Source organism: Astyanax mexicanus, chromosome 1 (assembly GCF_023375975.1).
Source record: "Astyanax mexicanus isolate ESR-SI-001 chromosome 1, AstMex3_surface, whole genome shotgun sequence".
Taxonomy (NCBI): Eukaryota; Metazoa; Chordata; class Actinopteri; order Characiformes; family Acestrorhamphidae; genus Astyanax; species Astyanax mexicanus.
In genome coordinates this window covers 30,216,149-30,240,343 of record NC_064408.1, presented here as the reverse complement: position 1 = coordinate 30,240,343, position 24,195 = coordinate 30,216,149, and the positions used below count along the sequence as shown (strand labels likewise).

The 24,195-nt window shown below is 37.0% G+C and overlaps 1 protein-coding gene across 3 annotated transcripts in view; it reads right to left on the bottom strand.

The window, feature by feature from the left end:
• abr (ABR activator of RhoGEF and GTPase) overlaps positions 1-24,195 on the bottom strand; it is a 243,304-nt gene that overhangs the window by 74,605 nt on the left and 144,504 nt on the right. For all 3 annotated transcript variants that reach the window (XM_022680329.2, XM_022680332.2, XM_022680333.2), the window contains 5 exons: positions 22,870-23,038; positions 19,166-19,288; positions 18,463-18,538; positions 16,847-16,951; positions 7,741-7,815 (listed from right to left, as the gene is read on the bottom strand). In XM_022680329.2, the coding sequence (XP_022536050.1) occupies positions 7,741-7,815; positions 16,847-16,951; positions 18,463-18,538; positions 19,166-19,288; positions 22,870-23,038 (548 nt within the window). The remainder of the gene's footprint in view (positions 1-7,740; positions 7,816-16,846; positions 16,952-18,462; positions 18,539-19,165; positions 19,289-22,869; positions 23,039-24,195) is intronic.

Here is a 24,195-nt window from a genome sequence, read left to right as displayed (position 1 = left end):
CAAAAGGTTCTTCAGAGCTTTAGTTCATTCAAGAACCAACTTGAATCTTATCTAACCATCAGTTCACCAGAATTAATTACATTTTTTTTCAAAATGTAAAATGTGAAAATTAAAGTTTTATGGTTCTTTCTTAACAACTTTTTTTGGTGCAGACCTTTAAACTTTTCAGTTTGGTCCAAACCAATATAGCAGGTGTGTAAAAGGTGCCAAAGGACCAGAAGAATTATATGTTTGCAGTGTAAAACAGTGTAAAACGTTTCTTGGATGGTTTGAACTTTGGGACTAATTACAGAAAGTTAAAGCAAGCTATAGTCATCTATTAAACAAAAAGAAAAGAAAAGAAAAGAAAAGAAGACTTGGTCTGTCTTTGTCTAGCTCTCCACTATATCTCTTATAATCCCTCAAAAACTGATACCATGGTCACTAATCCACTATTTCCAATCACACGCAGTTCATCTGTTCTGAATCACCTGAGTACTGATCATCGTCATCTGTTCTTCATGTACCACTGCACACATACAAATGTGTGTAGCTCCTTCATTATGAAGTTTTGCCAACATTTCCTGTTGCTTACAGAGTATTGTTTCCTGTTTGCTTTTGCAATTTGTTGTCTTTCTGTTTTGGCTTTTTCACCATTTTGGCTTTTGACACATCTATTAATTTTCTTAACTGCTTCTTCCTAATCAGTGCCGTGGTGGGTCCGACACCTATGTTGAATCATTAGGCTCAAGGCAGGAATACTCCCTGGACAGGGCTCTAGTCAGTCATAAGATCAGTGTTTCAGATATGTAGTTCATTTCTTGGATATAAATGATTTTTGATGGGACTAGTTCATTTTTAGCTTCATACCAATGCTTTTGTTTTTTCGATTTAGACAGTCGGTCAAGGACAGCTCTACAAGAGAGGCTTGAAGCGTTTAGGCAGGCAGCACGACAGGGAGTCTGAGCTTCTGTAAGGCAGTTAAGCATTTTTACATGTGCCAAGAATGGAATATAGAGCTCTTTACATGCTTGTAAAAAAACAACAAAGAAAAGAAGGGGAAAAAATGCTGATGATAGTGCAGTGTCAATGCTTTGGCAATTGTGCCGGAAGCCGTGGCGAGAGAGAGGGAGAGTGCCAGAGAAACCCTAGCTGAAGCTGCTGGTGTCGTACACAAAGGCTCTCTTGAGAAAGAGCCATTCAGGCCTGGCTAGAAGAGAGAAATAAATGTTTTTGTGAAGAAGGAGGACCAAGAATGATAATGGGTTCTCATGCATATGTGAGGTTAAAATTAGATACAAATGTTTGTAATTGGTATTCTATTGGACAGCAGATAATAGATGTGTTCTGTGTTTGTTTGTGATGACTGTGGGATGTGAGTTAGGGAAAATGATCACAGTCCTGATGAGTTGATCAATATTGAGAAAATAATTAGTTAAATTAACAATTAACAAATAATTAGAAAACAGTTTTCTTTAACACAGATTAATTATTTTACCAATTAAGTCTCAATCACTACTGATAAGTTTAGACGGTAGGTTGTATTTTGTTTTTGCTGCTGCACCTAGCCTTAGTGGAAATCTGAACATCCCAGTTTACTGTAAATAAACAAAAGCACTTTACTCACCCCAAAAAAGGAGACACATTTGTGTAGATTAACATCCAGTACTTATTTAACTTTAGAATTTTTTTTTTAAGGATTACACTTTTGTCTACGTCACTTAGCTTTACTTTAGTTACAGCACCACTACCAAATCCTGCTAAATAAGAAGGAAAACCTGGCGACTCCCTTGTTCCTTACTAGTGTCTCATAATGCACCTTATAATCCAGTGCACGTTATGTATATTTTGTTTTTGCTGAAATATGGATTAAATCTCAACACTAACTAACTAACTAACTCCCTTTTATCTCTCTCTCTCTCTCTCTCTCTCTCTCTCTCTCTCTTTCTCTGTGAAGCATCTTTATCTGGCTTAATCCCCCGTTTATCCATTAAAACTTGTGGTAACGTGTGGCAGCGTTAATGTTTTAATCAGTATTTTGCTCAACCTGTGCTCAATCATGATTAAGCACCTAATATTACTGTAATTCATCTAATTATATTTTTGAGCGTTTGACATCACTAATCTAAATGTAATAAAAAAAATAAGCTTTTCTCACCTAAAGTTGGAGGAAATGTGTGAGTATATTTGAGTACTGCATGTCTGCGTGAGCTAAAATGTGTGATGTTTATGAAATCGCAGGACTTCATGAAGATTATGCTCTATTTTAAGCCAACAGCTGGAAGCATACTGCTTTTCTTGGAGAGGAAATTGTCTAATCTAATTCTTTTGATTGGATACGGGTTGATAACATTAATAAAAAAGGAATAGAAGGAAAAGAAGCCTGGATTAAATTATAGAGTGGAAAGAGGAAGTATGAAATATAAATATACCCAAAACTAGCAAGATCTTGTGGCCTAATAGAAAGATTGAGAATAAAACTCCTAGATCTAGAGATGCCGCGCCATAAATGATAATGAATGGTGTCATACACGGAGTGGGTGAAAGCACATGAAACATTAAGCAGGAGCTGGAGGAGAGAACTGAAGGAGAACATGAACACTTGTATGATTCTGGGTCAGGATTTTCTCTCTTCCTGCCCTTGTTTCTCGGAGAATATAATGCTTTTTAAAGCCCTTATAGTCAGAATGAAATCCACAGCTTAAGATCCAAGTGAGGATATAATAATTGCTTTTGAAGAAACAATTAGAGCGAAAAAAGTGACAAAAATGAAACAGTTTGCCAGATCTGCAGCTCAATTTGAATATTAGGTCTGGTTTAGCAAATGATTGCTCGATGTAAGAGTGAGACATTTGGCACTAACTGAAACTTCATTAATAATATTAATCATAAATTCACTTTTAAAATAAAATATTCCTGAGATTTGATATGTTGGGAATGCAACAGTAAAGCCACTCTGCTGAAGTTAAAAAAGTTTCAGTTTAGTTCTCCAACACAGAGGCTTTAGTAGTTTTAGCATTAGTGCTAGCTCTTTCAATGTTCAGAGGTGAGTATTATCGTAGCCTGCTGTTAACCTCGGCTAGCACTGCTGGAGCAGCATTAGCTGCTAACAGCACTAAGTGCTAGCTCTTTTCGAATTCAGCATAACGGACTGAAGCCCACGCATTTATTGTGATAAAAGAAGCTACATGGGACAAACTGTTAGCTTAAATCACCCTGGCTTACCAAAACACTTAGGGTTACTCAGTGTATCGCTGTTGGGTGACATTTACTAGCGCTAACCGTGGCTAGTGCGACCGGTTATCTGCTAATGCTAATGCTGCTGTACCCAGCTATAGTGGAAATCTGAGAATCTAAGCTTACTGTAAATAAACAGAAGCGCTTTACTCACCCAAATAAACAGTTTTCAGGAGTAAAAGCTGTGTAGATTGACATCCAGCATTTGTTAGTGCAACTTATCATCCAGTGAGCTTTATAATCCGGTAAACGTTTTGCCAATTTTCCAAAAAAAAAAAAAAAAAAAAAAAAAACATCATACAACATCAAATTTAAATGAATTTGAGAAAAATCTGCTAAACTTCTTAAGGGGTCAATTTAAAAAACCTAATAAATGTTCAACTGCTCCATAACTGCTCATTAAGAATGAAGAGCTTGGACCCCTGAGTATTGCAATTCTGTAGAACGTGATTACATAAACCAGTCCACTTAAATCAACATGTTCAACATCAAGCTACAACGAAATGAACCTGGTATTCTTGGTTGCCGTCAATGATAATTTACACACACTTTACACAACTTTTTGTACACACCATTAAACAGTTATTGAAGAAACACATCCAAACATGCAAAAGTAAAACACAACACTTTAATACAGCATGTAAGGATTGATTAATAAAGACCACAGCAACGTATAAAATTAAACTTGCAGTCTTCTGAGAACACAGCAAAATTCTAACCACTTTTACACCACTTCCATCGTCTTTCCTTAAAACTGCAGTTGGTTAATGTTCTGTAATAATACCCACGATATTAGCACAAATGCAACGAGTGCTAAACTATCAGAAGAACACAGCACACAGTAAATGCACCTCGAAGGAGATAATGCACATATTGACACACTTCATGCACATGACACCCACAAAGCCACACACTGTCTTTTATATAACAGCAAATGGGGGACAGATGAGAAGCGTCCTTGCAGTCTTTACTCAAAGCTCAAGTCAAATCAATAATGAATGTAAACCACACTCCAAGCAGGGGAGAACCGAACAAAGACAACAAGCAGATGTGAGACCTACACACACACACACACACACATTCATATACAATGCCTCTTTTGAACAAAGTCAATATAGTGGTTACTCAATCCAGGCCACTTTGAGAGAAAGTATCTACATTGCTGCAGAGAGATTGGAGAGATTCAGAACACATGCTTCATTGTTATAAAAAAGGAGTCAATCCAAATGGTGAGAGTGCCATATGCTACTGCTAATGGTGCGCTCTTACACCATACACCATATGAAAAGGAGCTCAGCGGGTCACACTGATCCACATGAGAGTTGTGTGTTATATCAATGCAACAGGTTGGAATCACTGTTCAGAAGTGTGAACCTGATGTTTTCTATAATGCTAATCAATCTAACTTTACAAGCTCCAGGTATTTAGTATGATGATTTAGTATGATGACAAAAAAGGCATTCTCCAGTCAGATGAGGAAATTCTCATCTGATGAGGCTAATAATGGCAGTAAGGCTTCTGGAAGACTTTCACATTTCTCAATTAAGCCTTGTTATTCAATTGCAATTTTTTTCTGATCAGATTGTTTATCTTGACTGTTCACATTCATAAATGTAAGTGACCTGTATCTGTCTGAAATGTGCACAAATCAGTTACTGAAATTGCACACAAACACACTGATACGTTTTTCTTGTGCTGGCTAATGACAACAGCACTGTCCACACAGCCTTGAAAAATTCTAATCCGTTTTACATTAAAGACAAAAATCTGATTTGGGTCACTTCAGTCTGTGTGAACAGAGCCTAATACTGGGTTGTTGAGGAGTTTGTTTTTCTAGCTAGTTATGTTAGTACCTCACTCCATCAAGATGTACATTCTGTAATCAGAACAGACCTGTAGATAATTCCATTATAACTGAGACTGTTACAACAGGAATTACGTCAATGTCTGAAAAGCGGTGATCAAATTCTACTTTCATTGCAGCTTTTAAAAAACAAAACGTTTAACAACGCTGTATCGTTTAGTTTACAGTGTTTCTATTTAAGCAACAGTATTCTGTCGAGTCTGTTACTGAATGAAATGACAAACACTTCATTCCCACATGGTGGTGGTAGCATCAACTTAACTTCTTTAGAGTAGCTATATGTGTCTTGGTGGCCTCTCTTAATATTCTCCTTCTTGCATGGTTGCTCAGTTTGTGAGGATGGCCTGCTTTAGGCAGATTCACCACTTTTCTCTAAAGATTTAAACTGTGTTTGACTTGTGTGCTTGTGTAAATATCACTGTCAGACAAAAAACAATGTCTTTCTATTTAAAAAACAAATCAGGATGAATGAACAGACAGAAATGCTTTAAAATAGTTTGGAATAAACTTTCATTAAAAGTTACGAAATTCTTCTCCTTTCGCCTGTGAACTAAAACTGCCCTGTCCTACTTGCCCAGATACATGAACATATTTTTTGTTTTTTCTTCCCTGAAATTGAGGCTAGTGCCATGGTAACCACTGGTGCCATGACAACTAGGGAGTCACGAGTTTAGGAGTCACTGAGAGTCTTCAAACCCTTAGAGAAGGTTCTAGGAAGCAGCTCTAGAAAGCGGCGTGTGGAAACTCGACACTTCATATAGTGAATAAAGCACTTTTCTGTAGCAGCCTGCCATTCGTCATGCATTGCTGAGTCAAGCAGCTTCCCAACACATTACAGCCGCTCCCAGTCAATCTATACAGCTTATAGCGGCTGGGTTGTTATGGTAACTGGAGTCCTGCACAGTCTTGTTTTCCTCTCTGTCTTGGCTCAGTGTCAAATATAGTGATTATGTAATGTGAAAAACACACACATGCGTGAAATTGTGAGAACGGTGAAAATAAACAAGCGATTTAAGCAATGCAAAGAACTGACAGAAAAAAATGGGAATTACAGTGCAGTGCAGGAGACACAAAGACTTATTTTCTTCTTCTCTTCATATGGCGTATTTTCTTAAATACAGATATGCTTATTTGCATATACTAATTTCCACATTGTGATGGCACTGGCACTACACCCAAACATACAAAGTGGAGAAAAATGCACAGAAAACAGTTAAAATCAGTTGTGTGGGATTACTTTGGATACCCCTTTAATGAATGCAGGGTTCATTAATACCATCAACAACCATCAGTGAGTAATCCAGCTCAGCGGGGAAAAAAGTTAGCATTCAAGACCAGTTGTTAGCATTGCAGCTAAAACCAATCCAACATTGCCCTGTCTGAATCTGATTGCTGTGACTATTAGAATGATGGTTTTATCCCAGCTAAACACAGCTGTTGGCATTGTGGCTAAACCAATTCAACACTGGAGCATTATGTCTTTAATCTGGCTAAGCATGGCTTTTAGCATTGTGGCTAATCTGCTATTCATGCTTTATAACACAGGTTTAGAATAATCTACAGACTTTATAAGCTTATCTAACCAGCCACTAGCCTGTCAACAAATATGATTTATAAATTCTACTAAAACAAACAGACAAAATGCACTTGTTTTCAGGAATTAAATCTCAGTCTGGGATTTAATCATATCAACACAAACACAACATCCACACATGGTGGCGGTAGCATCAATTTAACTTCTTCAGAGTAATTATAGGAGTCTTGGTGGCCTCCCTTACTATTCCTCTTCTTCCATGGTCACCAGATTGTGAAGATGGCCTGCTCTAGACAAACTTACAGGTACCAAACTGCTTTCATTTCTAAATATGCATTTAACTGAAGTCTAGGGAATGTTTAGTGACTTGGATTATTCTCCTCGCTGTATTTCCAACAGTGTGTCAGTACATTTTCAGCTATGGCTTCTAAACATGCTATTTATAGAGAAATGTACTAGCATTTGAAAACTTTACTCAATGACCAAGACTGGAACCACAACAAGAACCTCAGAAGGCTCTACCTTCACTAAGTATAACACATACTGTGACATTTCCAGTAATCATACAGTTGTTTCAGCTTTGGGGGCTGCCCAGAGTGCTGCTCAGTCTGTCCCTGGGAGTCTCCTGTAGCAAAACTCGCTGCATTCACATGAGCCTGTGCTGAGTGATGTGGTCTAGTCGTGGTCGATTTGGGCCGCACGGGGCCTGAAGGACTGGACTGAAACGTGAGAGGAACTGGAAGAATGTGGTATGTGGTGGAGAACGGTCCACTGGGACGCCCCTGCGGTTTATCTCTTTTTTTAGTGCCCCCTCTTTCTCTCAATCTATCTCTCTATCTCTCTCCCTCTCTGCTGGTGGTCAGTAAACTAAAGCTGATCAGGTTTTTGTGTACAAAGCAAGCCTGTTTCACTGAAGAACAAGAGGAAATACTATCTGCCCTGTTACTCAAACATACGCTGTGAATTAGCTGTACTTGTACTCAGGATAATGACATAATCCAGTCAAATGGTTTGAGTATAAGCAATGTTGCTGAACTACAGGTGAAAACACACACATACACACACACACACACACACACACACACACAAACATATACAAAAATTCCCATCAGTCCTGCATACTTACTGGCTGACTCCTTGAAGCCGGTGGCAGAATGGACGATGACGTGCAGGAAACCGTACAAGCCTGATGATTCCTCATCTGAAACAGAAACAGAACACAGCCAATGAGAGGGAGTATGCATATGTTGTAGTCAACAGTGGTGTAATCAAGACCATATCATCACGGTCATGTCAAGAAATCACAATCACAATCATTTATATAAGAAGAACAAAACATTTTTAACTTTTAATGGAAGTCAATGTAAAAAAAAATTGGGGCCTGAAAGTTTGAGTCCCAAAATATGACATAAAACATCATCAGATTTTCACACAAATTCTAAAAGTAGATAAAGAGAACAAAGTCAAACAAACGACAAAAAAATATTATACTTAGACATATATTTATATAGGAAAATTTTCCAATATTACATATTTGCGAGTGGCAAAAGTATGTGAACCTCTAGGATTAGCAGTTAATTTGAAAGCAAAATTATGGTCAGATATTTTCAATCAATGAAATAACAATCTGGTGGGCGGAGACTGTTTTATTTAAAGAACAGGTATCTATTAAAGTCACAAACTTTTTTTCACAAACGCAAGACATTTGTGGAGGTGTATCATGCCACGAACAAATAAGATAAAAGAAAGAGGACTTTATAAACAGAGTTGCTGATGCTCAGCAGGTTGGAAAATATTACAAAACCATCTCTAAAGAGTTTTGGACTCCACCAATCCACAGTAAGGCAGATTGTGTACAAATGGAGGAAATTCAAGACCATTGTAACCTTACCCATGAGTGGTAAGAGCAACGTGTGTAATAAATAGTCAATGAGGTCTCAAAGGACGCCAGGGTAACTTCTAAACAACTGAAGGCCTGTCTCACATTGGCTAATGTTAATGTTCATGAATCCACTATCAGGAGAACACTAAATAACAATGGTGTGCACCATGGCAAGAAGTAAGAGTTGCAAAAAGAAAGCATCTGCTCTACAAAAAGAATAATGCTGCTTTGCCTGCAGTTTGCTAAAGTTCACAGGGACAAACCACAAGAATATGGAAATAATGTTCTGTGAAGGAATGAGACCAAACTAGAATTTTTGGATTAAATGAAAAGCGTTATGTTTGGAGAAAATCAAAACACTGAATTCCTGCATAAGAACCTTATCTCATCTGTGAAACATGGTGACGGCAATTTCATGGTTTGTGCCTGTTTTGCTGCATTGTGGTCAGGATGGCCTACCATCATTGATCGAACCATGAACTCTGAATTATATAAGGGATTTTTAAAGTAGAATATCAGGACATCTGTTCATGAACTGAATCTCAAGAGAAAGTGGATCATGCAACAACCCTAAGCACATGAGTGGTTCTACTAGGATGTGTGTGAAAATCTGATGATGTTTAGGTCATATATATGCAGAAATATAGAACATTCTAAGGGGTTCACAAACCTTTAAGCACTACTGTAAGTACCTTTGAGCATTTTCATTGGTTCATTCGTCATATAATGTGCCCACAGTACTGTATAGACTGTGTAAGTGCCAGAATCACTTTGGGCTATTATAACATTGTGACCATTGTGAGTTTGAGCACTTTTGATTAGAAATAAAATGTACTCATGCGTTTATAAACATAGAATGCTAATGTACAAGTCAGACTTATTGTATTGTATAGGCAGAATGCATAATGCAACTGCGGAACCATTTAAGGTGGAATTAAAACGTGAACAAATGGCTAACTTAAAGACTACATTAATGGACTGTTTAAGAGAACGTCCAACCATTAGTAAAGCAAAGCTTTTAGTAAATAAACAGCTATAAAAAAAGGTGCGAAGCAAACTTTAAGGCTGGTTCTGAGCCCCACCACCCATTTTTTTACCATTTCAAACTGTGTAATTGTTGAATGAACGTTTGCTGAATTGCTGAATGTTTGGAGGCATTTTCAATCTATTTTTCCCGCAACCAATGTAAATATATCTCGCTCAATACTCAATGTGTAGCTTATCTCTTCACAGTCTACAACCTGGCTGGCCACTTGCTGGTTTTGCTTCTCGTTTGCATAAATCCATTTTCCTTCTATAACAGTTTTATTTTCAATTGCCTTGTGCTATAATAACTTGCTGACACAGTGATATGTTGTGCGGGTTGCCTCAATCTACATCAACAAAGTTAGTATTATTATTATTATTAGACTTGTGGTTTTTTTTTTTTTTTTCGTTTTTTTTGCTGATCCAACCTCACTTGAATGTAAGAACTGATAAAGAAACTCATCTTCACATCTCCTGCTCCACTTCCAACACAGCTGCTGGTGTTTGCATTACATATCTGTGAGAATGTTAGAAAGCATTCGCAAGTGTCTGACTGAACTGTGTGTGTGGTCTAAACGTGCATGCGATCACAGGAGAACTGAGGCTTTATTGTAGATAATAAACATCAGAATACCCCTATCAGTGCATGAGTTTAACTTCTTCCAGCTCTTCATTTCTTCATGGACCATGCCACCACTGCCCTTTATACTTAATCACATCATCCAACCAGGAGACATGAGCTGTTCTGCTAACAGGCAAGCATGGCTAAATGATCGGATTTGATACAGAGCATAAAACTTAATATATAATAAATGTATCAGTGATTCAAACAGTGCAGCAAAGTTGATACAAAAGAATTATATCATTGATACGCGCTCAGTGTCTTCAGAGGGTGTCTTATGTTTCATACACTGCATTTCTTCTCTGTATTACTGGAATCTTGGTGCATCCTATCAAAGTAAAGTGGTTTGGGCAGGGAACAAGCTTATTATTTTTAATCAATTAAATAATTATATAAGAGCAATTGTAAAATGTTTTAAATTATTTATTATTTTTTAGAGGGAGAAGTATGAGGTGCTTAAAGATTTTACTGGGGAACTTCTAATTCTATTCCACACAGTTTAAATTAAAACACTGTGGAATCTAATTTAACATTTAAACACAACACATATGTTCAGGAATTTCTTACTTTCTGCACTGAAAATTGTTTTGTATAATTTATTATACAAGTATATAATATATATATATATATATATATATATATATATATATATATATATATATATATATATATATATATATAGTATTATTATACCCAGTAGGGCTGAGTATTGCTTTAAAATTTCGATAGCGAAATCGATACGATACTTTGAATTCAGTACCAATACCCAAACAATACTTTTTTTAATACCTTTTTCAAAACTGTAACCAAAAAATACAAAAAACGATTGCGAGAGACAGCAAGAGACCGAGTGAGTGCCTGATTATCAATTTGAAAAATCACCTCAAAACATGCTCACCGTGTTTCATGCAAAGTATTGAAAACAGGCACCTAATTTCTTTAGAGCTTCGGTACTCTGTAGTACCGCTACATTTCGGTCGGTGCATTTTTGGTATCAAATTTTGATACCCAGCCCTACTCACAAGAGAACACCTTACCATCTAAATACTTCAGCAAGCAAGAGCATTTTATTAGCATGACATATCCTTTCTGTAGTCATGATCCTAAAGACAAGAAAAGAAAGAGAGAGAGAGAGACGCCCAAATCCACAGGATCTTAACTCCAGCCGTGTCTTCAGGGTGGCCTTGACCTTCAAAAATACACACACACATTTGTGTACACACACACACTTATTGTATCAGTTGAAGTGCAGTGGGTGGCAGCGCTCAGGTTACCTTTTCCCCCTGGCTGGGTTTATTTAGCCGGAAGTGAACAAGCTGAGTCTCTTTAAACTCTTGCCGGCCCATCAGGGTGATGTATGTGTGAGCAAACACACAGAGAGCTGTGTGTGATATGTCTGTGTCTTATAGGTCTGGAGTGAAAACACACTCTACTTACTCTTTAAAGTTACTCTTTAAAGGTGCAGTTGTCGGCAATTATAAAAACGTGTGGTGTATATTGTATATAAAAGTTTGGTTTAAATTGATATTTTTATCATTGAATTTCAGTACATTGAAACCTCTGGGGTAAGTGCAAATTTTAAATGTTAATATCAATACCCTATTTGTTGTCAAATTAATTTAAACTTATTCTGCTGAGTGGATAGTTTAATACTTTACAAAGTATTACAATGTATTTACAAAGTTTGGTTTTGGTCTAATCTGGAGCTCACAAACTAGTCTTTTTGGTAAGTCTCAGATTCAAGGAATCTATGAAAGATTCTGAAATTGACTCAAGACCAGAGTTCAAAGCCTTCTTTATTCACGCTTCTTTTTGTTACTTTTCTTTTTTTTTCTGTGAGAGCACAGCTGTGCAAACTGAAATGCCAAAAACAGAATTAGAATCAGCTTTGTGTCACATGAAGTTCACTTCTGCCATTGCATATTTTTTTTCTGCCACTTTATATGTTCTCACTCCTGGATCAAGCTTAACTACTAATGTCTAGGTTTGAAATCAACTAATACAAAAGTCTTGGTTTGGAGTCAAGTACTACAACGTCTTGGTCTGGACTTAAATACTATAACTAATAATACGTTTTGGTGTGAACATGGACTTGACTAGTAAAAAGAGTTGGTTTGGACTCAACTACTACAACGTCTTGGTTCAGAGTCAACTTGGTCAACTTGTCTTGCTTTTAACAACTATAACTTCTGGGTCTGGATTCAACTACTATAAAGTCTTGGTTCGGAGACAACTCATACAAAATTTTGGTTTGGCGTCAACTACTATAAAGTCTTGGTTCGTAGTCAACTAATACAAAGTCTTGGTTCAGAGTCAATAAATAAAAAGTTTTGGTTTGGACTCAACTACTATAATGTCTTGGTCTGGACTCCACTATTAGAGCATCTTGGATTGGGGTCAACTACTACAAAGATTTGTTTCGCCGTCAACTAATGCAAAGTCTTAGAGTGGAGTCAACTACTATAACGTCTTGGTTTGGACTTATCTTCTACAAATCTTGGGCTGGACTCAACTACTGACTACAGTGTTGGTCTAGATTCAGTTACTACAAAATCTTGCACTAGATTTAGACTAGATTACCACATAGTTTCTACACAGTCTTGGTCCTGGACTTAACCCAGACTTGACTATCATAATTATTATTACTATTAATAATTAGTAATTATTCTAATTACTGATTCTCAAATAAAGATTTAATTACGTATTTGTCTTGTGATTATCTTGCACCAACTTCAGTTTCTGGTTCAGACAACTTAAAAAAAAAAATCAGAATTGTCTTGTGTTATTGTCATTTGTATTGTAAGAAAAAAAAACACTTTGCATTTGTCTCTAGTTGATCTATTTATATTGGTCACATTTGTGTCATCTTTTTAGGAGGTAAAAAAAAAACAAGATTTATATTTGTGCTATGTTAATATTTTACATTGTTTTAGATATATAAGCATCACATATAAAGACTTAAATCTATTACCTCGGAACATAAATGTGTATGTTAGGTGTAAACATATTGTACTTCATTTTGTTGCCTAGCTACAGAATTAATTCTGTAATTATATTATTACATTTGACAGTAATAAGATTAAGCTCATCCACAACATGAACCAGCACGACCCCTATCTACTCCCTTTAGATCCTCTTTCCTTATCCAAGCTCAGAACAAACACAACCCAGTGGCTCTAGACCTTGAGCTGCATCTGTGCACTGAAATGAGAGTGCTTAGACTACAGTGTTTCTCCTAATGATGACAGACTTTCACAACATTTACACTTCTGAAACAGAACAGATGAAGACTGTCCTGTCCTGAGAACTTCCACCTCAAGACAACGATTTGTCAGGAGCAGTTCAGCAGCCTGGTACCAATACGTACCGTACCCACTCCCCCTCCATCAGAAAGGCCTCACTGTCATACGGTCCTTGTAACGAAGGACTCCCACCATGACCCTGTTCTGTCAGTCAGACTTAAGCACTTTAAAGGGGGAAAGCAGGGTCTCTGCATTCCTTCAACAGCTGGTCTTTGTTTTACCATGTTCTTCAATTCTCCTGTTCACAGCAGCAGCAGCAGACCGGAGGAAGAGTTATGTGCCAAATATATCACATATATGAGACTCATACAGCAAACACGGTTCACTAAAAAGCTCTCAAATTCAGAACCATGTGACTTTGCTTAGAGATCCAGGATAAATAGAAGATAAATGTACAGATTAAATAAATACAATAAGAGAGCATAAGAGGTCTCGGTGATCGGAAGATCATCAGTTTGAATGCTGGATCATGCTGCTTGCCATCAGCAGCCAGAGTCTGAGAGAACACAATTGCCCATGCTTTTTTGGGTGAGTAGATGGCACTCTCTCCCTACATCACTCCTAGTGTGATATTGGTCAGTACAGGCGTCTGTTAGATGATGTATTGGAACTGGGGAGCTGCGCTTTCCTTTGAGTGCGCTGGCTAAACAACAATGACGATCAGTAGCAGCTCTAAAAGAGGCGGTGGCTAACTTCTCTTGTGTTGGAGGTATGTGCTAGCCTTCACCCACCTAATGTGGAGGGCATTACTAATGATGAGGAGGTCCTAGGGTCATATCTATGCTCATTGCTATCATACACCCTTCGAACAGTCTATCTTCACACCTAGCACCTGCATCGTTTAAATAGCAACAAAGCTTATTAATATATCTACGCTGATTGATGTGGTGGTCTGAAAGTGAGGTGTGTTCTGATACATTTCTGGTGTATTGTTATCTTGGCAACAGAAAACACAGGTGCACCAATGACTTAAATGAGCTCAGACAACAGTCGCCGTCAGATGTTTATTGCTATCTTGGCAACGCAGATGTGCCTTGTGCACTCAATGTGTGAACACTTCCACTCATTACACATACAAGGACATGCAGCAGTGCACAAACCCAACTTTTTTAATTAACTGTAAAAAGAATACAATATAAAATAACATTGCTGTTCCCGTAAATTACCTGCATATGCAGGTTAGTTTCCTCTGCTGAGAAGTGCAGAAGTGCTGTGCCATTAAAATACCAATCCGCCAAAATCAAACACCCCTGGCTCTTAAGGGGAATAGCAAGTGACACAATGATTGGTTTATTTCATGCTTCACCCAAAACACACCCATGATTAATTTAGAGAATTAGTACATGCCTTTTGTGTGTACTTTTTTTCCGACCTTATGATAGACACAATGACACTCCATAAATCAAGCTGCACAGTGTATGGTTGATGGCTGGCGTAGAGCTCCCTAAAATAGAGCCCCAATAATCACGTCTATTTAATGTATATGACTTGATTGTTGTTTTGAGAACTGCGATCTTGCTGAAACTGTTGCTGCAAAACCAAAACCAATAGTCTAATGTAACACATGAATAATGCTCCACAATACCAGCAATCACCACCAGAAGGCAACATGTAAAATGAGTCTATAGTTGTACGTCTGTAAAAATCTATAAGAAGCCTGTGGCTCCTTAACAGTCCAATAAATTGTATACAAGCTAATTAAACGTAGACTTTCGTTCACACGGAACAGCGAATAAGCCACAGTCATCAGTCTGTTTACCTCCAGCTGCTCAGAAACAAAGGAAAACAGCTAATTTAGCCTCACTGTTTGGGTTGAAGTAATTTGGAAAGAGCTGGTAATTCTTTTACAGTCTATAGAGCAAAGCTGTCTGTGTAAATAAACAAGTAAGCTGGAGAAAATGTCAGCGGTTGACCTGAATAACTTAAGCACCAGAACACTAGTAACAAAATGCTCAGATTGCTCTAGTATTAGAAAATATACCTTACCTTACACAGTCTGCCTGAACTACTAGAAAAAAAACTAATCTCTTTTCTTATTGGCACATAATTGTGTACAGTTATATTTTATGCTATTTTTTTTCTGGCGTAATCTTTTTCTTGTTTTGTACTGTGGATCTGCTGATTTTATCCTGCTTTTGTGGTGTGCTTCAGAAATCCTCCCCATATTTTTTTGGTATTTTATATCTAATACAACATATAATTAGGGGCATACTGTTCTCATATTAAAGATTTCCACTCTACTAAACACTTAAAAATATTTAGAAATGAGACAGTTCCTCAAAATCTTCACAACAGTTTTTTTTTTAACTGGAAGATATGGTACACTTTTGTTATGCACTACATTTGTGTGGACTTGTCAGGAAATAGGAACTGAAAACAAATATGAACCGGAAGAACTGAAGGAAAATGTAATAAGGTATATTGGTTTGATAATTTATTTATCATTTTCTTGGTAAGGCTTAAGGTTATTTAGGACACCATTCCCAGCTTCTGAACTGACAGGCTATCCACTATTTAACATGACAAAAGAACTGTGTGTGCAGATCTGTGTATAGGCAGAAACCTGGCAATATAGTATATACTATGAAACAATAATCAACATATTTATTGATTACTGAAATAATCATTAGCTGTTGTTACAGTCCATGGTAGAGGCAGCTTTATCCTGCTGGTCTCCTCACCCACTCTGCCCTCCTAAACTTGGCTCAGTAAATCTCTCTGTTGGTCCAACAGATGGCTTTAATGTCACCAAAAGCCAAAAAGGCCCACCAAAAAAGAAAAAGGGATGGGAAAAGGTCTGAATGCTAGCCCCCTTCTCACTCACTCACAGTCAGGAAAAGAGAGCGAGAGAGGCATGGCATAGGTTATCACTGAATTGGAAGCAGACTGTAACCTAGATTCCTTAAAGAGTATTCTCTGTTATTCAAGGGAAGTAAAAAATGAGAGAGTGAGAAAGAGAGAGAGAGAGAGAGAGAGAGAGAGAGAGAGAGGTAAGAATGGAAGGAGGCTGCGACCTAAAGTGCAGGTCTGCTGAGGTGCTTAACCTTTTAAATCAGTAGCAGGAGGGAGAGCCGAGCTGCGGTTTGGCTTCTGAAGCGTTTTCTTGGTAAGACATGAGGTCATTCAGGACACATTAATCTGAAGCTATGCCATTCCCAGCTTCTGAACTGACAGGTTTTCCACTCCTTAACATGACAAAAGAACTGTGTGTGTAAGGCTGCGTACGGGCAGAAACCTTGCAATACAGTGTGCATCATATCACTGGGGTTGCAACACAATATTATGCAATATTCTACTGTGCATTTTTCCTATCAAGAACTTAATTAAACCTAAAACTGTGCATTTAATAAGTGATACAAATAATACATAATACTGCAATATGTGTGAATAATAGACTTACCGTCTTTGTTACTGGTGACGGGGATGTTGTGGACGGTGCGCAGTTTGAAGCAGGAGCTGGTGAGGACCTGAAGCTCTAGTGTACTCAACACACACGACTGAAGATCTGTAATGAGAAAAGTTTGGCAATAAGAATAAGAGTCTAAACATGATATTCTACACATACAGCTGCAGAACATCAATCAGAGAAGACATGTCATGATAACTAATTTGTTTAGATGATATATTGCCTTATAAATAATTGCAATAAACAATATTGTGGTAATTTATAAGAACCTTGTGCTTATGTGTTATTATAGCAATACAGTAGCTTAGTAATGCATTTACACATTACTTTTAAAGAGGAATGAACTCAAAAATCTACACTACAGGTGTAAGTAAATATGATTTATGTTTATATATTGTAGTTATTGAGACAGGCTTAAGTAACAGCAAGAGTACACTTATAATCCTTGTTATTTACCCAAAAATTGTCAGTGCGTCTTACAATCCGGTGTGCCTTGTGTATAAATTCTACCAGTCAGGTATTAAGGAGCAGTAAAGCCACTCTGCTAAGGTAAAGCGTTTTACAGGAGTTTCAGTGAAGTTTCTCCAGCACCGAGGCTGGAGCAGTATTAGCATTAGCTGCTAACCGCAGCACTAGCTCTTTCAGTGTTCAGGTGAGCATATCTGACTGTAGCCTGAAGTGTGAATATTTCATTACTAACTCCAATGCTAACTATTCTATCAATATTTAGTGCATTTATTACTTTTGAAAGACCAACATATAAAACACAATAGTTTTACATAACATTAAAACATAACATTGCCATTTTGTTGTAGCTTTTGTTTTTGCAGGGGATGGTTGCAAATATGTGAGTTGAACCATTTTCTTACCATATGTTGATTACATTAATTAAGGTAAGCAGAGAAAGTTTCATACTGAAAAAAATACTATTAACAATTTTTCCTAGATCTTTAACATTTAAAACAGGTTAATTTGACCCATAAGCTAGAACTGCTGCTAACCGTGGCTAGCGCTGCTGCTAACTGTGGCTAGAGCTGCTGCTAACCGTGGCTAACTGCAGCTATTGCTGCTAACAGAAGTTCACCCAAATCAAGTTTTTAAAATGTGCCTTATAATCTGATGTGCCTTTCCTTTGAAAATAGACCAGAAAATAGACGTTTATTGATAGTTTTCCTTACAATACGGTGCACCTTATAGTCTGAAAAATACTTCAGAGAGGATGGAAAAGTTACTGTATTTTAGTAGGAATCTGCTTTGGTTTAAAGCCTCCTGTTTTTTTTACTGACACTTTAACCCCTCAACATAAGAAAGGCTGGGTGCTAATCTACAGAATAAATGTATTATAAATTAATAAACAAGACATAATACCCTTATGACTTCAGAGCTTCAGAATTAAAGCCCTACAGGCCCAATCACACTAATGCTAATAAAGCTAATGTGGTCCACAGTGATTACTGCGTGTAATTAAACCTAGAGCAGCTCTGCCACTGTTTTCAGCAGCTTTTTGGAGAGTGGCACATTTTTAAGTGTTTGTGTTTGTTTCAGGAGTATAGTAGAATTGTGTGTCTGCACGTGTTTGTGTGTATGTGTATATGTGAGCACAGTCTGACCTTTTTTCTGGAGCTTCTGAATGCTTTCTCTCCACTCTGACCTCTCATAATCTGAGGAGAGCAGGAAAACAAAACTCTGCAGAAAAAGAAAGAGAAACATGAAAAGTAAAAGACAAGCAAGCGCTCCCTCTAGTGGACAGAGTAAAGCATGGCAAAGCACAAACCTTTTATTTCCAATATAACAACATGATGATTATTGCAAAAAGTGTTTTTAACTTTTAATAGAAGTACATGAAATGTTTTTATTCCAATTTATTTTGGTTAATTTCTATTTGTGCATTTATTGTGAAATTTTGAAACAATATTCAAGATCAACTGCAAGGTAGTGGTGTAACAAGGGTACTGCTAGGCATACTGGTCACTGTACCAAGTATACCAAAGAGTTCATCGGTTTCCACACAATTTATTATTCTATGCTGATTTATCTATTAATAAAAACAAACTAATAAAAGGAACACCCCTTCCCATATATTATTCAAAATCATCATATCATTGTAAATCATTCTCAAAAATGCAAACATCGTCATATCAGTCGGGATAGCTGCTGTTTTTATACAGCAATTATTGTAATGTAGTCAGTAACAGTCAACTTTCAAAGTACAGCAATATAATTCCTGATTTTGGTACCTGATTAAGCAGCCAGTGAGTGCAAGCTGAGAGTACTGTAGTACTGTGTTATACAGTGTACTGCAGTGTGTTTTACCTTGCCGTGTTTGTTGTGGATGCGGAACGGGATGGTTGGTGAGTGCAGCAGTAACCATGACTCCTGCTCATTCATCTTCTTCCTCAAGCGGTCCACGATGCGGCTCTGCCCCTTCTGTGCTTTCTGTTAAATAAAACCAACAGGTGATGCTGAAATCTGGTACATCTTCCTCAATCTGAAAAGAGCATTTTTCAATCATGATCTATTACAGGGCTGCTGGGCGTTAATCAGTTATCTACATTTCTAATCTGCTTGTGGAGGTGTTCCGCTACTTTATTATTGCGATCAATGAAACGAATAAACAAACAATTCCAGTCACGAATAAAGGAAATAAACAATTTAATGATGCAGGATGACTCTCTGTGAAGCATGATATGCGTGTCAAAGTTCTGATACAATGTGGAGTTGTGAAGTTGACTTCCAACTGTACATTGTAAAAATAAGGAAAGAAAAATAATATAAAATGTGTATAATGGAATTTGTCCAGAAATTATAGTGATTGTAAAATGTAATTATTAGAAATGCAATTTTCTTGTTAAGAAAAAGTAAGAACATCATATGCCCTAATTGTATGCGTTTTATTGAAATAATCTTATTTAGATGTTCTCTATAATCATCTACCATTACCCTCCATTAATTGGAAGCATGTTGTTTTTACTCCTCCATGCAGAATTCTTTCAGATGTATTATGGCAGGAGTTCTTACTTTAACAATTAAGATGTAACTGAACCAAAGTCTAAGTGTTAAATTACAACAGGCTCCTCCAAAATCTTCCTTTTTCATATTTTTAAATTACATGTAGAGGTTCAAATAAAGTGTGGAGGTGTAGAGGTTGCATTTCTATTGTTTACTTTTCTTTTCAGTTAGAAATATACTTATTCTTATCACCTTTATCTTTCAGTATTGTTTACATTAACAAATGTCCATGTTTTACGACATGATTAAAAATTTGTGTTATTTGTGTCACATGACCTCATAGAATATCACCCACTTCGAACAGATGATACCTGTGATAAATTTAGAAAAGCTTACTGTTCTTGAATGAATCATCCTAATAATATTATGTCTCCATACTGCCCACTCTTAGCTGTGAGTCAACGTTTATTCCTGTTTATCTGACTGTACGGTACTGATATAGATGACCGGAAAAGACATCAGATATATTAAAAGTGCTGTAAAAGTGTATTCCCTTGAAGAGCACACACACAAACAAAGGGATGCGCGCACACACGCATACAAACACACACAAACCCATGCTGGGAATCAGCCAGAATTTAGACGAGTAATCACATCAATCGCGGAAATTTCCGGCCCCTCCTGATTGACTCCGTCCCTTTCCTGCTGTTCTCCAGCTCTCTTACTCCCATACTGCTGGTGTTGTAGCTGTGTATCACTCAGAACAGCCTGTTCCATTAACTACAGACCAAAACAAGCCGTGTTTGTGCAGCGGATTTCCAAAAACACAACAAAGCAGCAAAGGCATTGTGTGAATGGAAATGGATGTGTGTGTATAAAGAATAGGCTTCATTTTCTTACTGTAAACTACTGCTCTGAAGCAGTGACGTTATTCCCAGCATCATCATTTGATTAGTGTGAATTTACACTGAAGTAATAATAAAACAATAACAAAAGCAGCTGGGCTCTGACTACAGGAGAAACTGCCTTTCAACAACACGCCCCTTTCTCAGCTCAGTGAGTCAGTGTTCACTAAAATAAACACAGTGCAGGACTCTCCGCTCTACAGGCCAAAGCACAAAAACTGAGGGGCGCACTTCCTGTGTGTTTCTCTGTGTGTGTGTCTGTGTGTGTGTGTGTGTGCGTGTGCGTGTGTGTGGTGTTAGTACAGGGCTATCCTGAAGTAACCTTTTCCACACAAAGAAGAAAGGCAGGCATTTAAAGCTAGTGGCAGCCTGGCATAAACAGCCTGAGCTTGTTATTATACCCGGCACTTTCTAATCACTTCTCAGGAACAAGCCATTAACTGACCGCACTGACCCCCACACTTCTCTCAATTTATTCTGTAGAAACAAATACTACACAAGGTCTGGGTGATCTGTGCATTATCAACAGCCTTATCTCTAGTCAGGTTCACATCTAAGCATTTCCCAAATGTTCTGATTAATTATCAGATTTTGGCAGAAATGTTTTTATTGTTTATTTATTTATATACAAGTAAAAAAATGTATTGTGATTTGTGAACATGTCTGCTGGGATTATTATAATGTTCAGTCATCAAATTTTCAGTTTTTAATTAGCAGTTTTACAAAGAAAAAAAAAATACTTTTAGGCTATCTGATTTATTCAATAGTGTAAAACTGTGGCAACTTTTATTGGAAATGTCATGTTTAATATTCATCCTGCGTTCAAATATCTCACTTTGTTCACTTTTTATGTTGGCCAAAAATCCTTTCTTTCAGTACATCCCTAGACATTTTACACTGTTCTCATTTTACATGAAATATCTACCAAATGCAGATTATATGTGGTGTGATGCGGTGGATAACACCACTGCCTGCCAGTGAGCTACAATGTGAAAGACTGGGGTTCAATTTCAGGTCTGGGTGACTTTGCTATGCTGCACCAATGAGAGTTCTTGGGCAAGACTCCTAACACTACATTGGCCCATTGACCTCTGTAATAGGAGTAACCTTGTACGTTGCTGTGGATAATTGCCGTAAATGTAGATTTAAATGTATTTTACTTCAATATTAGACACATTAAGCATTATTAATGTCATGGCCTATTGGATTTTGACCTCTCGTGAAATCTGTGAAAATTCCTGTCATTTTATATCATATGACAGAACAACAAATTATTGCAATATCATTTTTTACCAATATCGTTCAGCCCAAGCTCAAAGTAATGATTGCACCTCCTGACTGTAGAGGGAGCCCAAAAGCAATAAATACCAACTCTGTCATAATATATTTAAGACAGCTTTAATGTTTAAGAGAATAGTTCAGCTATGACACAAAATAACTATTATTAATCACTGACACCAGCTGATGCAATAAATCAAAACAGTTTGATATCTAACTTTTAGATCAGCTTTCCAACACTGGATATAGACTGCTGCCACAGATCAAACAATAGGGCACACACAGTCCAAGCCCACTGTTTCTTAGCAACAATAGCCAAGGATTTTCACTAAAGAAATAATGATAAATATCAAACATATATCAACTAACTGAACGCTCAGATAATCAGAGTTCATGCTAAATCATACTGATTTGACTTTTCCCTCCAAAGTTCTTAATTAACTGTGAGCACACATTTGGGTGCAACAGAAGTTGCTAATTAGTCAAAGCTTCACAACTGAGCAGCACCAGAGCGTTCACAACTAATGTGACGGTGCAAATGAAACAGAACAAATGTGACCCTGTGAGATGGATGAAATGAACTGAATCACAACATTCACTGCAAATGAAACTGTCAGTTTTAACACAGCAGAAAAGTTTCTTTCAAAATCTTTACACTGCGAAAACATTAAGAGGGCTGAAGATACACAATGTATTTAGCCATGCATTGCATTTAACCACTTTAATGATCGAGCAATAAAGTCTGGATAGTTAAAAGTGTCAAGTGAGTCAAAATCAACAACAGATTAAATATCTGCAGCTACCACTGGAAGCTCTGAAAAACAGACAGACAGTTTCACCGTGGTTTTCATGGTGGCACAACTCAAAGCTCACTGTGACCCATACCTTCTCTTTCTGGATCTCGCTCTTGATGACGGAGATCTTGATCTTCATCTCCTCAATCTCGTGCTCAGGAAGGGTCTGAACATGCGGGCAGGAGTCACTGTCGTCCAGCGTCTGAAAGGTCAGATCAGCCAGGGGGATGTACCACTTACATTCATACTGCTGATTCCTCCTGAGGAGATGAGGAGAAAAAGAGACAGAGAGAGAAAGAGTGGGAGAGAGAGAGACAAAGAGAGTGAAGAATTGGTTTTCTAAATGTTACAGGTAATATTCTTAGAATGTTCCCAAGTTTTCTGGATGTTCTTGGAACCTTTTTAATACATTCGGGTAACATTGCTTGCATAGTTACTTGTGTCAAGGGTTTAATGTTTTAGGAATGTTACTTTCAATGTTTTTATAATGTTAGTATTCAACTAGCTGGGAACGTTTTGTGAGAAACGTTCTAATAACGTTGTGACGCAAACCATTATTATGCCACATGTTTTTAGAACGTTCCTGGAACCTTTTCTAAACATTGCTAAACACTTTACCTCATATGCTTTGTATTATGCATTCTGAACTACATTTTGGAAATAACCATTTATACCCATTTTCTGTTGTGTGAAACAAAGTTACTGTAGTGCAGCAGCTTAAAGGAGGTTTCAGCTTTTTAGCAGCTTTAAAAAAGGTTGGTTTTATGTGGCCACTATGTAAAAAAATTGAGATTAGCAGGTCAAATGAAAAATCTAGTTTTACTTGTACATTTCTCTTTGAGATGTTAGTGGTTTTAAATGTTATTTAAAAGTACAATATGTAATATTTTCCTACAGGTATGTTTACTTTGTTATCTTTTAATGTGTTGGAAGGAAATATTGTGGAAGAATTAACGCTTCATGGGCTATGTAACACTAGCAAATCTAGTAAACGTTTCTGTCATGGTGTTTAAAATTTTCCAACAGGTCTGTTTACTTTATTTTGCCATTTATTGGCATGCTGCAAAAGAAAGGCATTACACATCTTTAAAATGGCCTTCCATCCTCACAACAAGCCATTATGTAAGTATAATTCAGTAATTATTTGTGTTAAGTAATACTTCTTTTAGCAAACATTCATTAGACAGGTATTTAACAAAAAAAAAAAAACTCCTTATTGTACCTTTAACTATTATATTGGCAGTCTACCAGTACAAAGGTTTAATGCCCATTAAAATACGACATACATAGTGATTCATAATAATACACTATTTTTTTTATTTTACACATTTTTTTTTACAGAGCAAATAAAATGAATGAAATTAACTGTGAATAATTAAATCAGGTTTCAATACCAGACAGTGGAATAAAACAAACT